The sequence below is a fragment of the Lytechinus variegatus genome, chromosome 15, assembly GCF_018143015.1.
Source record: "Lytechinus variegatus isolate NC3 chromosome 15, Lvar_3.0, whole genome shotgun sequence".
Taxonomy (NCBI): Eukaryota; Metazoa; Echinodermata; class Echinoidea; order Temnopleuroida; family Toxopneustidae; genus Lytechinus; species Lytechinus variegatus.
Window position 1 is genome coordinate 27,038,993 of NC_054754.1, and position 24,572 is coordinate 27,063,564.

Consider the following 24,572-nt stretch of genomic DNA (forward strand, 5'->3'; position numbering starts at 1 on the left):
TATGATATGATTGTTGTAAAATCCTGAATACGAAAGCAAAATCCAATAAAATTAAACCTATCATCGGTGTATAATCTGCTGACTAAACATGCTACAGTATTTACCATGCTTTATCTGCATATTATTACTGCATTGCACGTAATTGCTTTATCATGTTTTGCACACAGTGTGTCCCCTAAGAAAACTGAAATTGAAGATTTGCACAGTGAAGAACACAGGATCTGCATTGTACAAAACAAAAATCTTGAGAATTTACCATCTCCAGAGAAAGGCAGGACCGTTTGTCCTAGGAGAAAATGTTGGTCTTTGATACCAGCTTGATAATACCTCGTTTACTGGTAGAATTGGTTAAGGATAATGATGTCCTCGTTTTTTCTTTAAAACCTTATAAAAAGTAATAACCAATGTTTATGTCTTGTCTGTATATAAATAGATATTCATCATTAAGCTAATGCAAGAAGGGGGTGCCCTGCCTGCCCAAAGTGAGAGTCCCAAACGGTTAAAGGGAGATATCAGCGTTCTTGCAGAATGTGGCATTATGAGCACTACTCTGATCAACAGCGTCGGGAAGGTCCCTCTCTACTTCTTTGATGATGCCGGTGTCTCCCTGGGTCATGCGATGGGTAAGCCTTCGCTTTGTTATCAGATACCTGAAAATGACATTATCGTTCATCAAGTATGCCATGAAATGAGTCGGATTTGAAATGTTCATTACTTCGTCTAGGACAAAGTGACCACGTTTTTTGTTGGACCCTATACTATTTGATTTGGAGGCCTAAGATTGATGCAAACTATATCAGAAAAATAGTTAATACATCAACTGCATCTTTTAATATACATTGTATGATTAGGAGTGGGCTCAAAAATACTTTTGTTGTATTCCTTGTAATGTTTCTCAACATGAAATGACATAATTTTTTGTCTCGGGTCCGAGAAAAAAGTGTGCCGGGCCAAAAAAAAAAATGGCCGCCAAAACCTCCCAAAATCACAGTATTGGCAACAATTTTATTTAGTGGTCAATTCTCTGGTTTTGGTGTCTATTCATATGTTTTGGGAGGCAGGCGATTCGTTTTTCCTATAATTAGTACTTTTAAACCATCATTTGTAGAGTTAAAAGGTAATTTATACCTAAATTTTCCCATTTTTGTAGCCTTTTTTCAGCCATAAAGTAGGTTTTATCATCTTTGGGTTCTGGGATATTATTATGATACATTGTTGCCATTTATGATAAATTTTTTATTAATGATACTTTTTTTATGAATGATACTTTTTTTCCATTCCTGATACTTTTTTTTGCATGATACATTTTTTCATAAATGATACTATCTTTCATTTATGATACATGTTTTCCGTCATATATTCGTTTATGATACATATTGTTGTTTGCACCTATATGTTGGGTTGCCCTTCAGAGATTTCCAATTGATTTTTCGATTATGTTTAGATCTGCTGACTTTAGAGATTAACTATTTTACCAGTTTTATTGAGAGATATCATTGAACAGACGAGATCGTTTTGATATTGTGAATTACTGTGTGAAAGTGAAAAGAAATTTGATGATTTCATTTTGATGGTAACAGGTTCTACCAGGACTAGAGTGATAGCAGTCCATACTACTACATGTATTGGTAAAGTACTTTGAACTTGAAATGGAGAAAATGGGCCTAATTACTCTTCATCTTTAAAGTCAACTAATCTGATTATTTCCTAATTCACAAACTCAACTGGAAATAAAATATTTTCCCATTGAGCCTCTTTATTTTTGTCTCACCTGCGAAGCAAAGTGAGACTATAGGCGCCGCTTTTCCGGCGGCGGTGGCGGCGGCGGCGGCGTCAACATCAAATCTTAACCTGAGGTTAAGTTTTTGAAATGACGTCATAACTTAGAAAGTATATGGACCTAGTTAATAAAACTTGGCCATAAGGTTAATCAAGTATTACTGAACATCCTATTAGAGTTTCATGTCACATGACCGAGGTCAAAGGTCATTTAGGGTCAATGAACTTAGACCATGTTGGAGGAATCAACATCAAAATCTTAACCTGAGGTTAAGTTTTTGAAATGTCATCATAACTTAGAAAATATATGGACCTAGTTCATGAAACTTGGACATAAGGTTAATCAAGTATCACTGAACATCCTGCATGAGTTTCACGTCACATGACCAAGGTCAAAGGTCATTTAGGGTCAATGAACTGGCCGAATTGGGGATATCTGTTGAATTCCCATCATAACTTTGAAAGTTTATGGATCTGATTCATGAAACTTGGACATAATAGTAATCAAGCATCACTGAACATTTTGTGCAAGTTTCAGGTCTCATGATTAAGGTCAAAGGTCATTTAGGGTCAATGAACTTTGGCCGAATCGGGGGTATCTGTTGAATTACCATCATAACTTTGAAAGTTTATTGGTCTAGTTCATTAAACTTGGACATTAGAGTAATCAAGTATCACTGAACATCCTGTGCGCGTTTCAGGTCACATACCAAGGTCAAAGGTCAATGAACTTTGGCCGAATTGGGTGTATCTGTTGAATTACCATCCTAACTTTGAAAGTTTATGGATCTGATTCATGAAACTTGTACATAAGAGTAATCAAGTATCACTGAACATCCTGTCCGAGTTTCAGGTCACATGATCAAGGTCAAAGGTCATGTAAGGTCAATGAACTTTGGCCATGTAGGGATTTTTGTTGAATAACCATCATATCTCTGTAAGAGGAACCATGTATCACTGAACATCTTGTGCGAGTTAGAGTAGTATTCAAAGTCAGCACTGCTGCTATATTGAACCGCGTGATGCAGGTGAGACGGCCAGAGGCATTCCACTTGTTGCTTAATATACAGTGTAATTAAAATGATAAAAATTGTATTACTGTATAAGCTTTTATTTTCGTGGATTTCGCGAATTGCCAATCAGCCACGAATTTAACAACACACAAAAATATTGACACATTTAATAGTGCCAATATCCCCAATACAAAGCTTTGCTATTGAAAACATCCTGTGTAGTGAAAAAAATTGTTATGTTGTTGTTATTTTGAATAGGCAAACAAGTCAGTTTTGACTATTGTTGCCTTGTGAATTTGCTTTCCTTTTTTTTTCAAAACAGAATAATTTCTTTAAGATATGCACCTCTATATGTACAAAAAATAAGGTTTAGAAAGTACAGTTAGGATTCAAAAGTTAGCTAGAATTTCACTAATTGATGAATATTGATAATTGCATACTCTTTAATATTCATAAGTCACATGACCAGCTTTTAGGGGTGTAAGATTTTCTTCACAAAATTCAATATTTTTGCACTTTTACCAACTTTTAGAAAATACAAATTCCAAAGATTGCATAGCCCTATGGATTACATATCAAACTGTGACATGATGAATTGTCAGATCTAAAGTTACAAAAAAGTGAAATTTAAGCCACTTTTTTCCACACTTTGTAACTGTGTTTACAGGCAGGGACATATTTATGTACAAAATACACATCAATATTGACTTTCATTCTTCCTCTATAATACTAGGTTCAGATCTGGCTTGTGTGTACATATTCAAAGCAGTTAACTTTGTAACCTTATTGCATACCGATTAATCTCTTCCCTCTCTAATTCCAGATCTCTATCGACTCTTGGACTAAATTCTGGTGATGGTGAAAATTCAGAATCTAAGGAGACATACTAACATCCAATAAACACAAATGTATAATGCTCATTTCATCCATATGTTGATTTCCTATTTGATTTTTATAAAGAATGTGAATTTTCTGAATTTCTGTGCCCATCGTCATTGATTTACACAAGGAAGATTGCTGGCCCAAGTCAAGTACCTTGGGGTACCCCTCCAGCAGGAGTAATTTTAGCAGTTATAAGTAACAAATTGAAACCATGCACTTGGGTTCTGGTTTTTGTCTCACCTGCGAAGCAGAGTGAGACTATAGGCGCCGCTTTTCCGACGGCGGCGGTGACGGCGGCGGCGGCGTCAACATCAAATCTTAACCTGAGGTTAAGTTTTTGAAATGACATCATAACTTAGAAAGTATATGGACCTAGTTCATGAAACTTGGCCATAAGGTTAATCAAGTATTACTGAACATCCTATTAAAGTTTCATGTCACATGACCAAGGTCAAAGGTCATTTAGGGTCAATGAACTTAGACCATGTTGGAGGAATCAACATTGAAATCTTAACCTGAGGTTAAGTTTTTGAAATGTCATCATAACTTAGAAAATATATGGACCTAGTTCATGAAACTTGGACATAAGGTTAATCAAGTATCACTGAATATCCTGCATGAGTTTCACGTCACATGACCAAGGTCAAAGGTCATTTAGGGTCAATGAACTTTGGCTGAATTGGGGATATCTGTTGAATTCCCATCATAACTTTGAAAGTTTATGGATCTGATTCATGAAACTTGGACATAATAGTAATCAAGCATCACTGAATATTTTGTGCAAGTTTCAGGTCTCATGATTAAGGTCAAAGGTCATTTAGGGTCAATGAACTTTGGCCAAATCGGGGGTATCTGTTGAATTACCATCATAACTTTGAAAGTTTATTAGTCTAGTTCATTAAACTTGGACATATGAGTAATCAAATATCACTGAACATCCTGTGCGCGTTTCAGGTCACATGACCAAGGTCAAAGGTCAATGAACTTTGGCCGAAATGGGTGTATCAGTTGAATTACCATCAAAACTTTGAAAGTTTATGGATCTGATTCATGAAACTTGTACATAAGAGTAATCAAGTATCACTGAACATCCTGTTTGAGTTTCAGGTCACATGATCAAGGTCAAAGGTCATGTAAGGTCAATGAACTTTGGCCATGTTGGGGTTTTTTGTTGAATAACTATCATCTCTGTAAGTTTATTGGTCTAGTTCATAAAAAGTGGACGTAAGAGTAACCATGTATCACTGAACATCTTGTGCGAGTTAGAGTAGTATTCAAAGTCAGCACTGCTGCTATATTGAACCGCGTGATGCAGGTGAGACGGCCAGAGGCATTCCACTTGTTCAATCTTTGGATTTGATTTTTGTAGTAATCCATTTTGACTTTCTTTATTTCTCTTATGATTCTGACCACTCAGGACTGCGCTGAATAAATGCAGTCTTTGTGTGCTTTATCAGTTCTTTAACCACAGGTTGAAGTTTGTTAATCACAAGTGTGATCCAATTGATACTAAAAGAAATCAAACAATACACCTCGAAAGAATATTCATAGATTAAGAAATGATGTGCTTTTTGTTTTTGTGTTGGTCCTTATGGCAGTACCCTATGCAGTGATTGAGCCAATGAGGAACCTGGAAGCACATAGCTTAGAAGTATCTTATACCACACACTGGAAGAGAAGGAAGAAGGCACTGAACATCGGCCATAGAGGAATGGGAAGATCACTCAAAGACCACTCCCTTATTACAGAGTAGGCATCCAACAATTTCACAGATGAACTGCGAATTCACATGAAATCTTTGTTGAATATGACATAAGAAATGAATGACTTCAGAGCAGAGTAAATTTCGATGCAACCAGATTTTCCCTTTCTTCAGTTAAACTTGCAGAGAAGCATGTGTTCTGAATCGAGAAATTTGTAAGGATTCTGTCTTGTATAGATCTGCAAATAAACATTGAATGTGTGTCACTAGGGTAACTGAGCCGTATCTGTAAATATAAATGAAAAAAAATAATATTGTTGATATCTACATGTAGAAGTACTGTGACAAAATGAATTTGAAAACACATTATCAGCTACACATCAGTCCTATCGATCCATTATTAAACGAGTTGATAATTACAGATTATATAATTTTTTCTTATCAGATTTATCAGACCTTGAATAAACAACGTACATATACCCCAGCCTTAGTTTACTTTTTCCTGTTTTACATTTGCATTTATTTTTGTTTTCAGTCCTAACGCAGACCAACTGGTATCTATTCCTGAGAACACAATATATTCCCTCAAAGAAGCTGCAGACCATGTAAGGAAAATATCAAGTCTGTTTCTCATTTCTATTGTCAGGCTTATTATTGTTTTAATAAAAGCAGAAAGAAATTAAGGAAACATTGGTGAAGGTTGTATGAAAATCAATCGTAGAATAAGAGAGTTGTGACCTTTTCAAATGTTTGATTTGTGAAGTCATATCCAAGCAGCTCCCCCATATATCATGTGATATGAATTCTATAATATTTTCTTAATTGAAAACACAATGAAGGATGATATTTTTCTAATAGAAGGGATATAAAATCATGATTGTATCTGATGATATATCCACTGTGCAATTAAGAAAAAATTCAAGTTCCCCCAAATAGCTCTGCTTAAAAATGTTAATATTTGTATAACCAACCAGGCTTTAGCTGGGCTGCCTAGGCACTCAAGCATTTGAAGAATTTCTTCTAATCCGGTTACCCAATTACTACTCTTGGGTAGAAAGTGGCAAATGTAGATAAATGCCTTGCTTTTTGATGAAGCAGTCTAGCCACACCCTTTGACCTAATTCTGACTATATTCAATCTCTTGAACAATCAGATTTGAGGGGTTCTGCATTATTCTGAATTAGACTGATCCTCTGAGCAAAACTGGAATACTTTGCAGTGAGCAATAGATTCAAGAGACAGTCTCTATGGAAATCAAGGTCAATGGTTGATGTATTGTCATATCTCTAGATTTTCTGTCATGGTTCACTTAAGCCAAAACGTGAAAGAAGTTTGGAATCTGGGGTGCAGAACGAGTTTGGTGAAAATCACCAACACAGATACATGTAGCGTCCATGTATCCGTGTGTATAATAATAGTTTTTAAAAAATGCCCCGTAACTGACAAATTGTTTGTTTGGCTAATTACAAAGCGATTATACATTTTCTACCAGAAAAATGCTCGCACATATGTCATTTACACATGCAATCACTCATATTCTTGTCATCACTCAGTGTGATTTTTTTTGTCACAAGAAATAGTTCATTCCAATAAATTTTTGCATTCTCTCATTTTTAAAATATTTTTTGAAAGACAGATGGGATATTTACATCACACAATCCATTGACTAACTTTTCCGTTATCTTATTCTTTCATTTTAGGGAGCTGATTTTGTTGAGTTTGATGTCCACGTTACCAAGGATGGTTTCCCTGTCCTCTTCCATGATTTCCAATTCTCATTGTGCATGCGAGAGGTAAGCCTGCTGTAGCAGCTCAATATTATTCATTGTGTCCATCACTTTCTTGTACAATTGGACATTAACAAGATATAGTAGTTTGAATTCATTTATAGCCATTGATTTTATCTGTGACTTATGATGTTATATGTATGCTACTAACCACTTTGGGTCGCTTGCCTTTTCCTCAAACAATCATATATAACATAATTATGTAAATTACATATAGATTTGCTATTTGACAAAGGCATGTGTAAATTATGTAAAATTGTAGGACCTACTAATAGGTTTATGGATGAGGAATCAAAAGTAATTAATTCATATAATCATCGCAAAATTGTTTGATGTTACATAGGCTTATTAATAATTATTATTATTATTATTTATATACTGCGCTTTTCCCAGAATGGCCCAAAGCGCTTACAAGAAGAAAAAGAGATTGTTACAACTACATGTTGTAACAATCAGAAGAGATTGCAGCTACTAATTAGGCAGGTGTGGAGTCTACTACCTTGCTTTATAGCTTCACTACAATTAATGATACGATTCCCAGGGGACTGTTGCATAAAACTTTTTACCTGAGAAAACTCTGGTAAAAACTGAAAACTAAGGTTAATCTGATTTCTGCCATTGACTGTAACACAGTGCAAAAACTCCGGTAATAGCAACCTGAGTTTTCTCTGGTAAAAAGTTTTATGCAACGGGCCCAGAAGGACTCATCTTTTTTTTCCCGGGCTTTTTTTACCATTTGGGGGGCAAATCGTCCCGAGCACCTTTGTTAATTTTCCCTATGGAGAGTGAGCAACATGGATAACTTCAAAGCATTTTCTTTTCCCTAATCTTGATATATTTTATTTCAATTATTGGAGACCGATTAATTGTCACTATAACATTTGTTTTCCATAGACTCCAGCCTGCATATATGTGGGGTCAGTCACCAACTGGTTAAACCTACTATGCCATTATAATGAAGCTATCAATTATTCTTAGTTATCAGTAAATGTATATGTAATAGTAATCTCATGTTCTTATGCAGTCATGCTAATGTTATATACATGTGATGTTGTTTAGTTAGTATTTGCATTCCCCCTTTGTGTTATATATATATGTATGTATGTATGTACATAAAATTAAGCTTAATGCATGCATAATGCCTCATATTAGCTCTTTCAGTGTGATGTTTCAAAGAGGTTATTAAATACTGCATTTTTCGGGGTTATGCTTGTAGCCTGGGAGTTCAAAGAATACCCATATCGCCAAGCTTGCCATCAAGGATATGACGCTTGATCAACTAGCTGTAATCAGAGTAAGAATCACTCCAGGGCCCCGTCTTACAAAGAGTTACAATTGATCCAATCAATCATAACTCTATGGAAATCCATCAGTGTCATAATTTTTTCTACAGGAAATTTGCAAAATGTCCTTTGTAAACAAAGGCGAACACACCAAATTTTCAATAAATCAATGAATGTATGAATATACATCATATCTAGAAAAAAAATTGGAAGAAACATGCATTTTATATGTTGACTTTGCTGGCTTTCCATAGTCGCGATTGATCTGATCAGCCGCAACTCTTTGTAATATGGGTCCCAGGACGATAATGATAATAATATTCCAATTATGTATAGTGCTTAATACGTCTGAACGACACCTCAAAATGCTTTACAGATATAGTATTCCCCTGGTCATTGGATTCTGGCATGACCATACATAAGGTATGCACTTTCTCCTCTCCCTGGGGAGCATTCCAACAAGAGTTCCAAGAATCAATGACTAGGCATACTACATACATGTAGGCTTTCACACCCTATCTGGTACCCATCTTACACCTGGGTGGAGAGTGGCAAAGTGTGGATTGATGCCTTGCCAAATGAAGTTTGACTGCAATGGGATTCGAACACACGACCCTTTGATTACGAGTCGAGAGTCAGAACCCATACACCATATTGCTTGTGTTTTATTCATTTCATTGGCAAGATGGATGATTTTTTTTATCCAATTCATAACATTTCAATCCAAACCAAAATTTAACCCCCATTACTTTTAGGTTAAACTTGTGCTGTATTGAAGCGATAAAGCATTATTTACTCTTAATCTCTTAAAAAATTTCTTGAGAAATGCAGAACACCAGCCTAATCATTTGTAATGAGATAGAAGAAAAGAAATTTGTAATTTATTTAAAAATACAAGACTTATAAATTTTCTTTTTTTCTTTCTGATCAGAAACTGGCTGTTGGAAAAGGGACAACAGGTATGTATTGTTCTTAGGTTCTTTTTACAAGTTAAAGCTTTATATACCTGTATACTTGATGTAGATAAATACTTTTTGTATGTTTCCGATGTATGTTTCCGTATGAGGGGGGTAAGAAGCAAAAGATGCCCCTATGTAGAAGTTGTGGCTGCTGGGCAAAATGAATGTATGAATTTTCAGATTCTTTTTAAGAATTCTATTTCGAATAATAAAATATGGATTTTCTTTTCTTTTTTTTTCATTTTTAAAAAATATGGGAGCCCTTCTAACTTTTTTCTTCAGCTTTTTGAGCTCTTTTTTTTATTGTGATCACCGACACCTCAGACTTATGTGATTGGTTTTATTTCATTTCCAGATTTTCTTTGTGAAACTACGACATCAATTGAAGAAGATGCTCTGGCGTTTGGTGAACTGCAGAAGGTATGAAATCGCTTCCTCTCTGTCTTTTGGTTTTGTGATATTTTTTTCTCATCAACTTTATTAAATGTATTCCTTAGTCATTGATTTATTGTCGTGAAATAAAAATGACATATAAGATGATATTGATGAATTGGTGATGATGAATAAGATGATATTGATGTTATTGATGTTGTTGATGAAAGTGATGATGATATACATGTAGATGGTGATGATGGTGGTGGTGATACTGAACATGATGATAGTGATGATAATGACGATGCTATTGATGATGATGATGGTAGTGGTGATGATCATGATAATGATGATGCTATTGATAGTGATGATGATGATGATCATGATGATGATGATGATGATGGTGATGATGATGGTAGTGTTGATAATGATGGTGCTATTGATGATAGTGATGATGATAATAGTGTTGGTAATGATGGTGCTATTGATGATAGTGATAATGATGGTGGTGGTGGTGGTGGTGATGATAATGATGGTGCTATTGATAATAGTGATGGTGATGATGATGGTACTGAAATTTGTTTTCTGGGCGGGGTCATATTAAAGGGATGGTCCAGGCTGGAGGTATTTGTATCTCAATAAATGAAATATAATTCACAAACCAAAATGCTGAAAATTTGATCAAAATCGGTAACAAATAACAAAGTTATTGAATTTTAAATATTTGCATTATATTTTCAGCCTGGACCATCCCTTTAATGCAATTACAATAGCCAACCAGATCTACAATTGCTCTCGGGGGGGGGGGGGGGGCTGTCAGTTGTATACTGCTGTATACTGCATCTTGAATAAACAAGAAAAACAGATGAGGGACATTAAGCAGTACAATAACTAAAGCAGTATTTCAATTTATTGATTATTTGAGTTGAAAGAAATTTATGTAAACTTTGCTCTACATCTTGGAAGGCCATTGTTTATATGCAGGGTTTTAACAAGGACCAATTTAGTGCTGGGTAAAATATGAAGAGGCAAAGCTGCGATGCAGAGTTTTACAACGAAATAATTTTGGCTCGAGATCGATGGTGAGTGTCTTTGGCAAAATAATGCATGCGGAATTTGCATTGTGCAAAAACTATGACTGTGCTAGCTTGAAATATGATCGAATTGATGCATATTCAGCAAATTTTAGTTCCATTATTCTGTTTTTCAGAAAATTTCTGCTGGGCAGGCAGGGCAGCGCTTCCAGGTATAACCCAAGGGCTGGGCGATAATTTGCCTTGCCGGACAGCTGCACTCGGCCAGAAACCTGAACTATTATATGTGATAATAATAATGATAATAGCCAATTCTTATATAGCCCTTTTCCCAGAATTGCTCAAAGCACTTTACAGCATATTATTACCTCGGTCACTGGATTCATTTCAATTTTGCATGAAAGTGCACAATTTCCACTCCCTGGGGAGCATTCCTTGCATTCATCGCAGCCTAATTATGGTGCTGGCAAATTCAAACATACATCTTTCGCATCCTACCGGGTACCCATTTATCACCTGGGTCGAGAGTGGCAAAGTGATGTTTAACGCGTTGCCAAAGGATGCTAGACCGCGGTGGGATTCAAACACACGACCCTTTGTTTACAAGGCAAGAGTCAGAACCACTACACCATGACTCTTCCACTGGTAGACAATGATGGTAATGATAATGGTGATGATGGTGATGATACTACCTCACAATATCTTACTTTTTTTCCTTGCTTTTCTTTAGGCCTTGCAGACTGTTCCAGTACACTGTGGTTTTGACATAGAAATCAAGTATCCAATGATCTGTGAGGTACGTATGTTTCTGATGTGTATTCTAGTAATGATATCATAAATGGGAATATTGGTATTCAATGGCTTTGGATTGCTTTGAATGGATTAAGGGATATATGGTAACCCATTGGCCCGTATTCTGAACTCTGGTTTAACCCTAAAAAGACATTTTTCGCGATGAATCCGCTGCGCAAAATTTTTTGACCGCGTCGCTCACTGACTTTTTAATTTCAAGTCTCGCACAACTTTTGAGACCAAAATTGTGACCCCCGGGTACACGGTTCCAAAATTACGCAACATTTCGTAAGTGCATGCAGACCCAAAATTACTCAAAAACGTGAATTTGTGTACAAATCCAATGCAAATAGTGTTCTTAGCCAAAATTCATAAATGTATCATTTTTCCTTTTACTGCTCAAAATCAATTAATTTTATCTTGTTTATGGTCAAAATAAAGTCCCTGACAATTTCCATTGAAAAAACAATAAAAAACAAAAAGTCGAAAAACAAAGAAATACATAAGAAATTTAGAAAACAATAGAATACATAAGAAAATAAATTTGATTTTGAAATTTTTTTAAAATCAATTTGATCAGATGCCTATCTAGAGTATGTGAAACAAAAATTAGCATTTCAGGGGCATTATTTTATTAATTAGAGCAAACTTATGATTTTACGCATAAATTAGCATAATTAATGAGACATGAGATTTTTTGCCGAATTTGATGTTATAGTTTTGTAGATAATGCCATGGGTAACGCGTGTGCCAATTTTCGTTGCGATCGTGCGATCAACAGCCGAGATCATAAGGGGGAGGCTGAATCAGCCCCCCCCAGTCTTTTTAGGCGTCGAAATAGCCCAGTCTATTTAGGGTTAAACTTGTAGTATAAGTATGGAAAGTCAATTGGGGCACAAATCTCTAACAGTAGGGGAAGGCGGGGTAAGTTGAGCATAGGGGCAAGTTGAGCCACCAGCCCGAAGCCAATAATGAATGAGTCAGACATTGTGGTGGTGTCATGTATTGATGACCCATAGCATAACCCCTAACCCCACCACATTGTTTTCAACTTTGAAACAAAAAGTAGTTTTTTAGAGGGAAAAATATGAATTTCAACCAAAAAAGTAAAAAAAGAGTGTGAAATAGATAAGTGCATTATAAACACACACGTCTTTAAATATGATAAAGACATGATAACAATATTATTAGTCCAGGTATGGATCTTCATTCTTGTCATAGTCTTTTATATAATGGATGCATAATAAATGTGTAGATACAAAATTATCGCACTAAGTTCGGACTGGGGTAAGTTGAGCCAAACAGCATGGGGCAAGTTGAGCCATGGTAATTCCTATGGTAATGTATCTTAAAAAAACAAACAAACCATAAAAATTGATTGAAATGCTGGCTGAAAGGAGCAAATTTACATGACTGCTCTTTTCCTTTTAAAGGATGTTAGCATTTATAGAGAATTAGCAAGTGAAAAGACTTTAAACAAAAAACTGACATGCTGGTTCTCCCCTCATACATTTTGTACATAGTTTTTGTGGCTCAACTTACCCCAGAAGGTGGCTCAAACTTACCCCATATATGGGGCAAGTTGAGCCATTTGACATCGTTTTTTTTCAAAGGTCACGATGACTTTCAGTGTGGGGATAGAAAGTTATATGTAGGTGGAAAATATTTCAGAAGAATTAAATTTCAAGGCAAGGTACTTATTTCAACAAGATTATTAATCATATCAATTCTTACATGCAAAAAGCAAAAACTGTCACAACTTACCCCGCCTTCCCCTACACATCCAATTTATTAACTGACACCCAGATTGTCTGGGAATGATAACTGAAGTATGTTGAAGTATTTTTCATCAATATGAAAGCAAAAGGAAACAAAATAGTTAACATAAGAATACGATATAAACAGAATGTTACAATTTTTGGCTCCCCATAATTTTAGCACAGACTTAGACCATGGTCTAAGTTAAACCTGACTCTACTCGACCCAGATGGCTTCTGTGCGAAGCTTATGAGAATTACAAAATTCATTGTTAATGAGTTGACTGATTATCGATATTTCAGTGATAGGTTTTTGTTTAGAATCAATTCCGTATACTCCATATATCGCAAAAGTTTGCTGTAAGACTGGAAACACATCAGAGTTTATTTTTGTAATTTCATTTCATTTTACAGTGTATTTCACTGGGTATATGTTAGGGAGTAAAAAGCGTTACTTGTGTAAATGATAGTACTGAAATATTGATAAATATTTCTTTGATACAGAGTAGTACTGATTTTCTGTGTTTAGTACTGAAAATGAGAGGAATACTGATGGTTTCTAGCAAAAATAATAATTTCTAATTTTTAAGTTTTATGTGTTGTCTTATGCTATTTCTTTGAAAACACTGATTTCCTTACCAAAATACTGATTTTCAGCTTTAAAAATACTGAAATGTTTGTACTTGGGTTGGCAACTCTGCATTTTAAGAGAATGATCTGGCTGCAAATATTTTTTCCAACATTTTTTATTTGCAAATATATTTTTTATTTTATTTAATTCATATTTAGTAAAGTTTTTTTATACATTTAGTAATTAATCAATTTACTTCTCTATTACTGAATTTATTAGCTTATCTATTTGTTTACCCCTTATTTACTCACTAGTCTTGTTTATTCACTTTGTAGCCTCTCGACCAATTCATTTAGATTTCTTTCAAAAGTACCCAATTACTTTAAATCTTGAATGTTCCCCCTTTCAGAACTCTGGTCCTGAATACGATGGGATCCCTATGGATATGAATGAATCGCTGGATGCCATCTTGGGGGTGGTCCTCAAGTACGGCGGACAGAGAAGGATCTTCTTCTCGGCCTTCAATCCAGACGTCTGCGCAATGTAAGTACTGCTCCAAGGGCCTTGATGGTTAATTTCTTATAGCCAGAACCAGCAGGCTTGCCATTCACTTTCCTCATTTTGCAGAAGCTCCACTGTTTGAAGAGTGGACTCATTAATTCAAAATAGTGGACTCATGAATGACATAGTATGGGTAACCATGGCAACAGGTGTCAATTTGGCGCTCTGTGACAAAAGCGTGGATCAGCACTGGACATTTTTTGATATACGCAGTAAATTGAGTGTAATTTTTACAGGAAGTCTGCGTAAACCATGGACTCAACCGTGGGTTTTCAAAACCACCTTTGTGAATTCGGGCCAGTGTCAGGGCAGAAGTGGCAAGGCACAATTTTTATCTGACCAGGTTCACTACCTATCCTGTAGTGCAACATCTGTCAGCAGGGTGGTCTTGTAATATAGACCCACCGAATTGTGAACACTAATTCACTACTTACTACATATTACCAAAAACCGATACCTATCCTCTCAAAAAAAATTTTCTACACAGATAAAATTGTTGGCTAATCAATCCTCTAAATTTAAATCTCAAAAGATATATTTTAAGACTAGACATTGATAACACAGTGTCAATGAGAGACAACACATTGTATTAGTCAGTTCCCGTCCCCCCCCCCACCTCCTTTTAAAAATTACTTAATATTTATATGTATTCTTTCCGTCATTCTTGTATGGTAATAGTGTATACTCTGAATTTCTCCTACAGGATTCGACTGAAGCAGTCCAAGTATCCTGTCATGTTATGTAACTTTGGTCGGACCGCCCTCTATGAGTCCTACAATGACCCGAGGAGCGTGTGTGTGGAGAACTCTATCCTGACATCACGTGCCTATCAGATCTTGGTAAGTTTTTGTCTCACCTGCGAAGCAGAGTGAGACTATAGGCGCCGCTTTTCCGACGGCGGCGGCGGCGTCAACATCAAATCTTAACCTGAGGTTAAGTTTTTGAAATGACGTCATAACTTAGAAAGTATATGGACCTAGTTAATAAAACTTGGCCATAAGGTTAATCAAGTATTACTGAATATCCCATTAGAGTTTCATGACACATGACCAAGGTCAAAGGTCATTTAGGGTCAATGAACTTAGACCATGTTGGAGGGATCAACATCGAAATCTTAACCTGAGGTTAAGTTTTTGAAATGTCATCATAACTTAGAAAATATATGGACCTAGTTCATGAAACTTGGACATAAGGTTAATCAAGTATCACTGAACATCCTGCACGAGTTTCACGTCACATGACCAAGGTCAAAGGTCATTTAGGGTCAATGAACTTTGGCCGAATTGCGGATATCTGTTGAATTCCCATCATAACTTTGAAAGTTTATGGATCTGATTCATGAAACTTGGACATAATAGTAATCAAGCATCACTGAACATTTTGTGCAAGTTTCAGGTCTCATGATTAAGGTCAAAGGTCATTTAGGGTCAATGAACTTTTGCCGAATTGGGGGTATCTGTTGAATTACCATCATAACTTTGAAAGTTATGATGGTCTAGTTCATCAAACTTGGATATTATAGTAATCAAGTATCTCAGAATATCCTGTGTGCGTTTCAGGTCACATGACCAAGGTCAAAGGTCAATGAACTTTGGCCGAACCGGGTGTATCTGTTGAATTACCATCATAACTTTGAAAGTTTATGGATCTGATTCATGAAACTTGTACATAAGAGTAATCAAGTATCACTGAACATCCTGTGCGAGTTTCAGGTCACATGATCAAGGTCACAGGTCATGTAAGGTCAATGAAGTTTGGCCATGTTGGGGTTTTTTGTTGAATAACCATCATATCTCTGTAAGTTTATTGGTCTAGTTCATAAAAAGTGGACATAAGAGTAACCATGTATCACTGAACATCTTGTGCGAGTTAGAGTAGTATTCAAAGTCAGCACTGCTGCTATATTGAACCGCGTGGTGCAAGTGAGATGGCCAGAGGCATTCCACTTGTTTCTCATAAGCGAAGGTTTGCTACCAGGTAAGTTTTTCATGAATATATCTGTTCGTTAAAATCACCGACAGATGTTATAATCTACTTGAAATCACTGACAACTCTTTGTGAAACACTTCACCAGTTCTTCATAGATGTAGTTGGACCATTTTAACCCTATCTTGGCCGGGGGGAGGCCCCCCCCAACGATTCACGCAATATTTTCACGGCGAAAAATTTATTGACCGTGCCGCTTGTTGACTTTTTATTTTCAAGTCTTGCGCAACTTTTGCGTCACGCGGGTAAATGGTTCCGGAATAACGCAACATGTAATTGCATGTCAGACCCAAAATTAATCATACATTAATGATTTTTGGTTGAAAACACAATTTGCATTAACTTTATACACAATGAGCAATTTTAGTTTTGCTGGTCTAAATGTATTTATTTTATGCTTTTTATGATCTCAGAAGAGTCCCCGACAAATTTCATTGAAAAGCAATGAAAAAACAAAGGGTAAAAACACAGAGAAATGCATAAGAAATTTTTTTTAAAATAGTATAATACATAAGAAAATGATTTGATATTGCAACTTTGTTCATGTAAACTTGCTAAAAACACCACAAAGAATTCTATACCAAACTTAACATTTGGAGCTTTATTTAGGGAGTTGGACGAAAAAGTATGATTTTGCATACTACTTATGCATAAATTAGCATAATCACTTAATAGCAATTGGCATGAAATAAATTACTAAACAATTTTATAGATTATGTCCCAGACAACCCACGTGTCAATTTTTAGCGTGATCATGCGGTCGACGGCTGAGATCTCATGGGGGGGTTCTGGGAGGCCCCCCCTGGCCATATGAACTCCCAAAATACCCCGGCCTAGATAGGCTTAAAGGTCCTATGAAATAATTGTAAAACTTTCAATTTTTCGTTGAATAAGTGTTCCCACATCGCAATTCTCCTCACCATTCTCTTTGGAAAAATATAATTTTAATTTCACAGCCAAATGAAAGTGGAAAATTGCCCATTTTCTGTGCCAATATGCCCCGCCCACAAAAATTTTCTGCAGAACGTCTTTTCGGAGTATCACGTGACCAGTGACGTCACTTGAAGAAAGCAGCACCAGCGCTGGTGGTTTGTTTTGCTGCACGGTCCATAGGTTTCACGTGTGGATTCGCTTTGTGATGCCTGTTATTGTATTTTGTAATTGAATGTAATACCAGCAGATCTTTCACATGACACAATTTTTACCTGCCTGATAAATAACCATATTTTTATGTAGCATACTCAAAATCTGGATATTGTTCTCCGAAAAGCTCTCATTTTTTATTAGAGCATCACTCACAAGACTTATCAGAACGTAATTTCGTGATTTTTTATTTGACTCGGTTCTTGAGCTTGCTCAACTTTCTTCTGGAATTTAAACCAGCCTTTTTACAATTCTTACAAAAACTGTTTTCTGAATCTTAATTTCATGCAAATCTCGATCTTTACAGAATCTAAGGCATACCACACAATCGTGATTTCCAAATAAATTTCAAGCCTCTGGGCCTTGATTCAGTGCAGAGTACGCGGCAGTGCGAGCAGCATGAGCAGCGTATCTGGCATAGAAATCACTGGCGCTAGTGCACCGTGCATGAATGAATCGAGGAGCTCGCCCAAAGCAAGAGCATCGACGCATTTTCTACACCACAGACGAATGGAGGCGAGAAAATAAGAGAACTAAATGAGATCAAACATACAAATTGGGACTATTTATTATACAAAAACTCAGATAGATTGTTATTGAATAGAAATCTGGAATTATAAACCTACCAATAGTTGTCAACAAGCCTTTGTTGATCCAGATTGGCATTGCCATTGGCATCATCTTCCTCCTCGTCAGGTCAGTCACTGGCTGCAGGCTCAAATTGATATGGATTAATTATTCCATCATTTCCATTTCTACCATCATCAGACTCGAAGCTAGATCTTTCGGAGAGAGAAGTAGACCACTCCGATGCTGACTCTTCATCCGAAGGGGAGGAATTCGCCATTACTATTAGTAAAGGTCAATCTCAAGTTCAGTAAAGTTAGCTCAGCTCTGTCAAAGTGCACGCAAACATACAGTAAATAAAGCCGAACGCGAGCCGCTAGCGAAAGCCGACTTCTGCAAGTGACGTCATTATGATTGACAGCTCTATTCGAGGTTTTCGCCGAAAAAAAGGTGGGCGTTCCCTGTCAAGTTCTTTGTCAGGGAATAACTCTGAAACTATCAATCGTACGCAAAAATAGGTCACAGATTCGCAATTTTCATGGCAAAATACCTCTACTAACACATCTTTAGTTTTAATTTCATAGGACCTTTAAGCAATCTCTGTTATTGAGTAATATTGATATGTGCCTCTATATCAAGCAATATTAATGATAATATGGCCCATTCATATAGCGCAGCTAAAATAATTGCACATGCTCTATTGCACATGATACTTGGTATCTTATTATTTCCCCGGCTGTAGCTGAGCCGCCATATAGGCGCTAAAGGAATAAATCCTACCGGGTGCTCATTCACCTCACCTGGGTCAAGTGCAGCACAATGTGGGTAAATTTCTTGCTGAAGGAAAACACGATATAGCTGTGATTCGAACCCACGTCCTGACGTGAGACAACGAGGCCCCCACTCACAGTGCACTCGTAGGGGCTGTTTCATGTGACTATGTAAGACTGGAATATATGTGACCCAGCGCCTCAGAATCAGGCACATACGTCGCAAATCTCAATCTAGAAACCAGGGTTTTCTTCAAAAAAAGTGATTTGTTTTAATAATTTTTTCACAAAAACATTTCCTCAAATGTGCATCTTTTCCTCCAGGGACTTTGTGGTCACTGTGAGGACTACATCAAAGATCCAAGTCTGGTGAAGTCTTGCCACTCAAATAATTTGACCCTGATGTGCTGGGGAGAAGGCACAGTAGATCCCATCATCAGACAGAAGCTCTCTGATATTGGTGTAGATGGTGTCATTCATGACAGGTAATCATTTATTACTCATTTATTCTTTCATTCACAAGACATTTATCCTAATTACCAGGTCCCTCAGAGAGGATCTTAAGATGTCAGCCCTCTGGTTGCTTGCTTACAAGCATTTATGCTTTCTTAGCAATCAGGTAAAAAAAAATCACCACCACCAAAATCAACTTCATATAAAGCGGTCTTGTTGCGACGGGAATGTTCTCAGTGGGGTGACATGTTTCACACAATATTTGAAACCGCAGCACAGACATTCTACACTGAGTGTATGGAGTAGCGCGTGCAGAACGTGTGAAGATTGCTTTCTAAAGAACTGTTGTGTCCTCACGCTAAAACCAGTTTCACGAGCCAAGGTGATCTTAAAAACTACACCGCGAGGTGGTTTTCCCAACTGGTGGTGGAAGATCTCATCCAAGACCGCTTCGAGCGTTCTTATTTCTCATTACATTACTAGTTTCCAGTTAACTCGTTTCCACTAAATTAGTTTTAGGGCAGTAATGAGAACAGGGTCAAACACAGCCATCTTTTGTAGAGTGGCTCTGTTATCCTTAAAGAGATCTTGGCTACATGAGAACTTGGTTCCATGACATATGCTCTGGCGACAATTGCTCTGCTCTAAATTCCACACACAAATGGAATGGCTAACTTCAACCCTGGATTGAACGCTACACCCTATCCTAAACCAAACCCTAAACCTAAGATAAAACCCTATTGTAACCCTAACCCTAAAAGTAACCCTACATCTTCGACGAAACTAAACCCGGAGCAATCGTCGTGTTACTGAAAACTGTGCATTATGTGCGTTTCATTGAGAGACTTTATTGCTTGAAAATATTTTTTATTTGAGTTAGACGTTGAATTGTGTTTCTCTCTTCATAGAATGGCCAGCTATGCTTCTGGAACCAAGAACACCTTTGAATCCAAGAAACACCTCAAGAATGGACAAACATAGCATCTACACCGAGCCCTGTACCATAAAACTGGTTATCAATAACTAATTCAATTTTGGCCAATCAAATTGCAGGATTTCAGTAGCTTATTGCAGTACAGTGAAACTTGTCATGTATAAATGTTTTATGAAATGGGGCCCCGGTCAAGATGAATCCTGTATTATATCCCTCATGTTTAGAATATGTGAGGTCTATGAATACCTGGTTTTAGAATGTACAAATTAATTAACAAAAAACCTATGCAATAGTTAGGCAGACTGGCCCAATTCATTCATTTTATGGTAGATATTTTTGCAGTTGTGTTACATTTAGAGACTTTGTGACTGATCTACCGAAATATGTTTCATATTAATATTTCAATCACATTACATTGTGATTTATGATGAAAAGTGAAATTCAATTCAATTCGGTTTATTAGATATAAAACAGAATACAATGCTGTAGTCCAAAGACTAATTGTGCAAAGTTTACATTGAATATTATTTACATTTGAAGATTGTATATATATATTTTTTAAAAAAATTCACATATAAATGAGAAACAGTTGGTTGATTGAGTCATGCATAAGTGAGATTTCAGTAGATATGAATTTTATGAATGTCTTGAAATGTTTAAGACTGTTGTAACCTTTAATGTGCCTCATATGTGATATTTCACAGATCCAGAATTTCATTGAAAAGTCTTAACATCAGTAATAACTTTCCACTGAGTAATGAAGCTGGAAGACAAAAGTATTTGTTTCACGTTTATTAGATTTATTAGCATTTCTTTGGGCTCCTAAACGTAAGTTTGGCAACAATAATAAATACGATGCGTCCCGCAAGAAGGAAACCCATTTCCAAAAATAGATTTCACAATAAGCCAGTTCACGGATAGCTCATGATCAACTTTTCTCAAATGACCTTTGTGATTTTTCATTAGGATAAGCACTATCATTGTAAAATGTAGATGTTGCGCAAGCTTTAAACCTTGGTCACATTTTCTCTACAGCGGACATGGGAATCCCGGTTTCCTTTTTTCTGGGACATGGGACTCCCAATTTTCTTTTTATGGGATCTGCTGTATAACCCTGTTATCAAAGTGTGAACACATACCACATACATAGAATATCAAATTATTTAGGTGAAGATACCTTTCTGACCATATATAATAATTATGTATTCATGAAATATTTCTTTTCTTAAGTTTGGGATTTGAGAGGTGTCAAGTTTTTTGTTACTCACACTTGGGTCTTTCCTCATCGTTAAATAATGAAAAGATGAAATGAAATGATGAAAAGAACTATTGCAGTAATCATTCCCAGTCGGTTATTAATGATCTGAGTGTCAAATGAGCTGACAAATTGAACTCGTAATGTCGAAGATATCACAATTGGCTATCCATAGTCGAACCGCAACTTCAAACTAGAGTTTGATCCAGGACATGGGCCAACTGTTTGGTCCATTTACAGGAAATCAGGACATTTTCCCATTCTTACATGGATGTAGCAAAACCAGTGCAATTTTAAAATCTAATTCAATATTTTCTGTCACACTAAAGACTTCTGGACTGTTTTGAAATACATTTCTTTCCATTCTATGGTTACTATTTTTTACAAAAAAAAATTACTTAACTTTTAAATCCAAGTCAACCCCAAAATCTTACTTGAATTCTTCCTCTCCTTTTCTCTCCTTTCTACTTCTTCAATCTCATCTCTCATATTTATTTCCACCTCAATTTCTAGAAGTACAATTTAAGGCTTATTAAGATATTAATTTGATTAAGCTGAAGGGATCACTGATTTGAACAGTGTTACGTCATTTTGTCTTTTTTACGGGTAATGGATTGTTGTTTAATTCTGAAACATTTTATTACAACATATAAACTACTGGTCATGATTCTTTGACTCACTATTGCCATATTCGTTGGTTTTGATGGAGAGTGGTTGGTTGGGAAGTTGTGACTGAAAGTGTAACCATGCAATATTGACTTAAACTTTGCCAGTTCGGTTTTTCTGCCCTTATTTCAATTTATCGAATTATATTCACCTGTACTTTTGGTATCACTATGTTGTTTTAATGTTAATGCATTTAAGAACATTTTTTCTTTGTAATTGGTTTTATTTTGATTAATGCATGTTAAATACTTATTTTATTTGTCATATTTTATGCTTTTGGTTGTGAGCTCACATTGTTGATCTTCAGACTCTTTGATGGGTATATTTTGATAAAACTGAATTGAATTTGAATATAAAGAAATAAACAATTTGGCTTTCAGTGTTAATCAACTGAATACAAAAAGGCAAACCCATCCCACACATAAACAATTGATACAGGAAATGAGATTTAACACTCTCCATGCTGCTGCAGCTAATTCTGCTAGTCCTAATAAAAACTGAAATGTTAATCTGAAATAAGAAAATAAAAAAAGATCCTGTGTGTGTGTGTTAAAAATGGTTTATGAAATTTTGAAATATATTAACATTGCTATGTTGATATTGTGAGTGATATACTCGAGTGATATACTCTCTTATGTTCATGAAAATCTCAGCTGAATAATTCTTATGTGTAAACGTGTCAGGAATGCTTAAATAGAAATGATGTAATTGGATAACTTTGTGTGTTTGGGTGTGATAAAATTTTGCTGATCAATTCATAGTACTGTTGAATTATTGTGTTGCAATAATATGCATAAATATGCATATAACTTAATTTTAATTCATTGACCTCACTATTAATTGCTGCTTTATATTGACAACATACCGGGTAGGTGTTGATTATACGTCTTGCCATGCTATTCATCAGTGGGGTCTGAATGGGCTCGTGTTTCATAAAGAGTTACAACTGTTGTAACTTTGCCATTTTGGCAACTGCCATGGTAACCTTTATTTTGATTGGCTGCTGAGCCCTGTTGCCGTGGTAGTTGCCATAATGACAAAGTTACAACAGTTGTAACGCTTATTGTTTCGTCCAACACTGGGGAATGTTGTGGCATGGCGTATCGACACCAGCGTTATATGAGTTTCATTATGATTTATGTGGCATTTTTCTTGTGCATTGTAATCCAATGCACATTGTAGTTGTCAAACTACGAAGCATGGAGATGTGTACACTTATTTTATATGTTCTTGATTGGAATGAGCCATTTATCTGCACATGCCATAGTGTTATGGCATGTGTTTATTTGTATGGAATTTTCGTGTTGCAATTTCTAATTTATTTTAATTTAACACTACTTGAAATTATTTTTTTCTTTGGGCATTATTTTCAGTTTTTGAAGAGAGAAATGTATTAGAGAGTTAGTGGGAGGTTTTCAGGGCTGCTGGCCTGCTCCATGTACACACAGGCACCTGCACTGTTGATTTAATGCTTCTTTTTTTGCCTCTCTTTTTTTTTGGTTTAATTCTATAATATGCAAAATCTGTGTAGATGCTAGAGCTGAAGCTGGACTTGTTTTACTGAAAGTTCTTTGAAAATGCACAGAGATTTTGCTCATAAATTGATTTGAATATGAGTAAATGCATGTAACTGTTTTTACATGGATAAATTGCACTCATTTCGCAAGGTTGTATTGTAATTTATTAAACATGCAGGGTTGCAGAAAATATTAACAAACATGTGAAGATCAATTTATCATTATACCGTATGGGCACTAGTATTCAACCCGGCATAATTCAAAGATTTTGACATATTCCCCAAAATATTTAGAAATAGGGAATTTATCTTAATTTTATACCCTTGTTATTTCCAGGGTAATCTGTTGTTGGTATTTTCTTTATCAATCTGTCGACTGTATGCGTGGAGGATCGAATTATGCGGCGATGGCCTTTTGCACTGAAAGGCACTAGTATTCAACCTAGTGAGGATAGATAGCAAATCTCAAAAGGGTTTAGATTGCTAAATTAGATCTAGATCTATGTAAGTCTGGCTTTGATTAATTCCTTGTTTGGTCTCATCTCAAATGGTCTAGTCCACAGTCGGATGGGACAAGGGCAGGTTGAGAGACAGGACCATCTTTCATTGCTAGGTTGAATACTAGTGCCGACGGATTGAATACCAGTGCCAAAAACCGTCGCCATATAATTCGATCGCCCGCGCACACAGTCGACTGATTGAAGATGAAAATAATGGAAAAAGAATTACCAGCATTTGCTCTTGGAATAAGACGGGTCTGAAATTCAGGTAAATTCTATATTTCTATATA

At 36.0% G+C, this 24,572-nt stretch overlaps 1 protein-coding gene across 3 annotated transcripts in view; it reads left to right on the forward strand.

Moving 5' to 3' along the window:
- Positions 1-22,785, forward strand: part of LOC121428563 (glycerophosphocholine phosphodiesterase GPCPD1-like) — a 38,734-nt gene extending 15,949 nt beyond the window's left edge. For 2 of the 3 annotated variants that reach the window (XM_041625271.1, XM_041625270.1), the window contains exons 7-18: positions 434-623; positions 5,273-5,423; positions 5,912-5,981; positions 7,077-7,169; positions 8,380-8,457; positions 9,378-9,405; positions 9,761-9,825; positions 11,542-11,607; positions 14,341-14,474; positions 15,196-15,331; positions 19,283-19,443; positions 20,320-22,785. In XM_041625271.1, the coding sequence (XP_041481205.1) occupies positions 434-623; positions 5,273-5,423; positions 5,912-5,981; positions 7,077-7,169; positions 8,380-8,457; positions 9,378-9,405; positions 9,761-9,825; positions 11,542-11,607; positions 14,341-14,474; positions 15,196-15,331; positions 19,283-19,443; positions 20,320-20,392 (1,245 nt within the window). In that variant the 3' untranslated portion in view covers positions 20,393-22,785. The remainder of the gene's footprint in view (positions 1-433; positions 624-5,272; positions 5,424-5,911; positions 5,982-7,076; positions 7,170-8,379; positions 8,458-9,377; positions 9,406-9,760; positions 9,826-11,541; positions 11,608-14,340; positions 14,475-15,195; positions 15,332-19,282; positions 19,444-20,319) is intronic. The other variant, XM_041625273.1, reaches the window with a different exon arrangement.
- Positions 22,786-24,572: the final 1,787 nt, after the last annotated feature.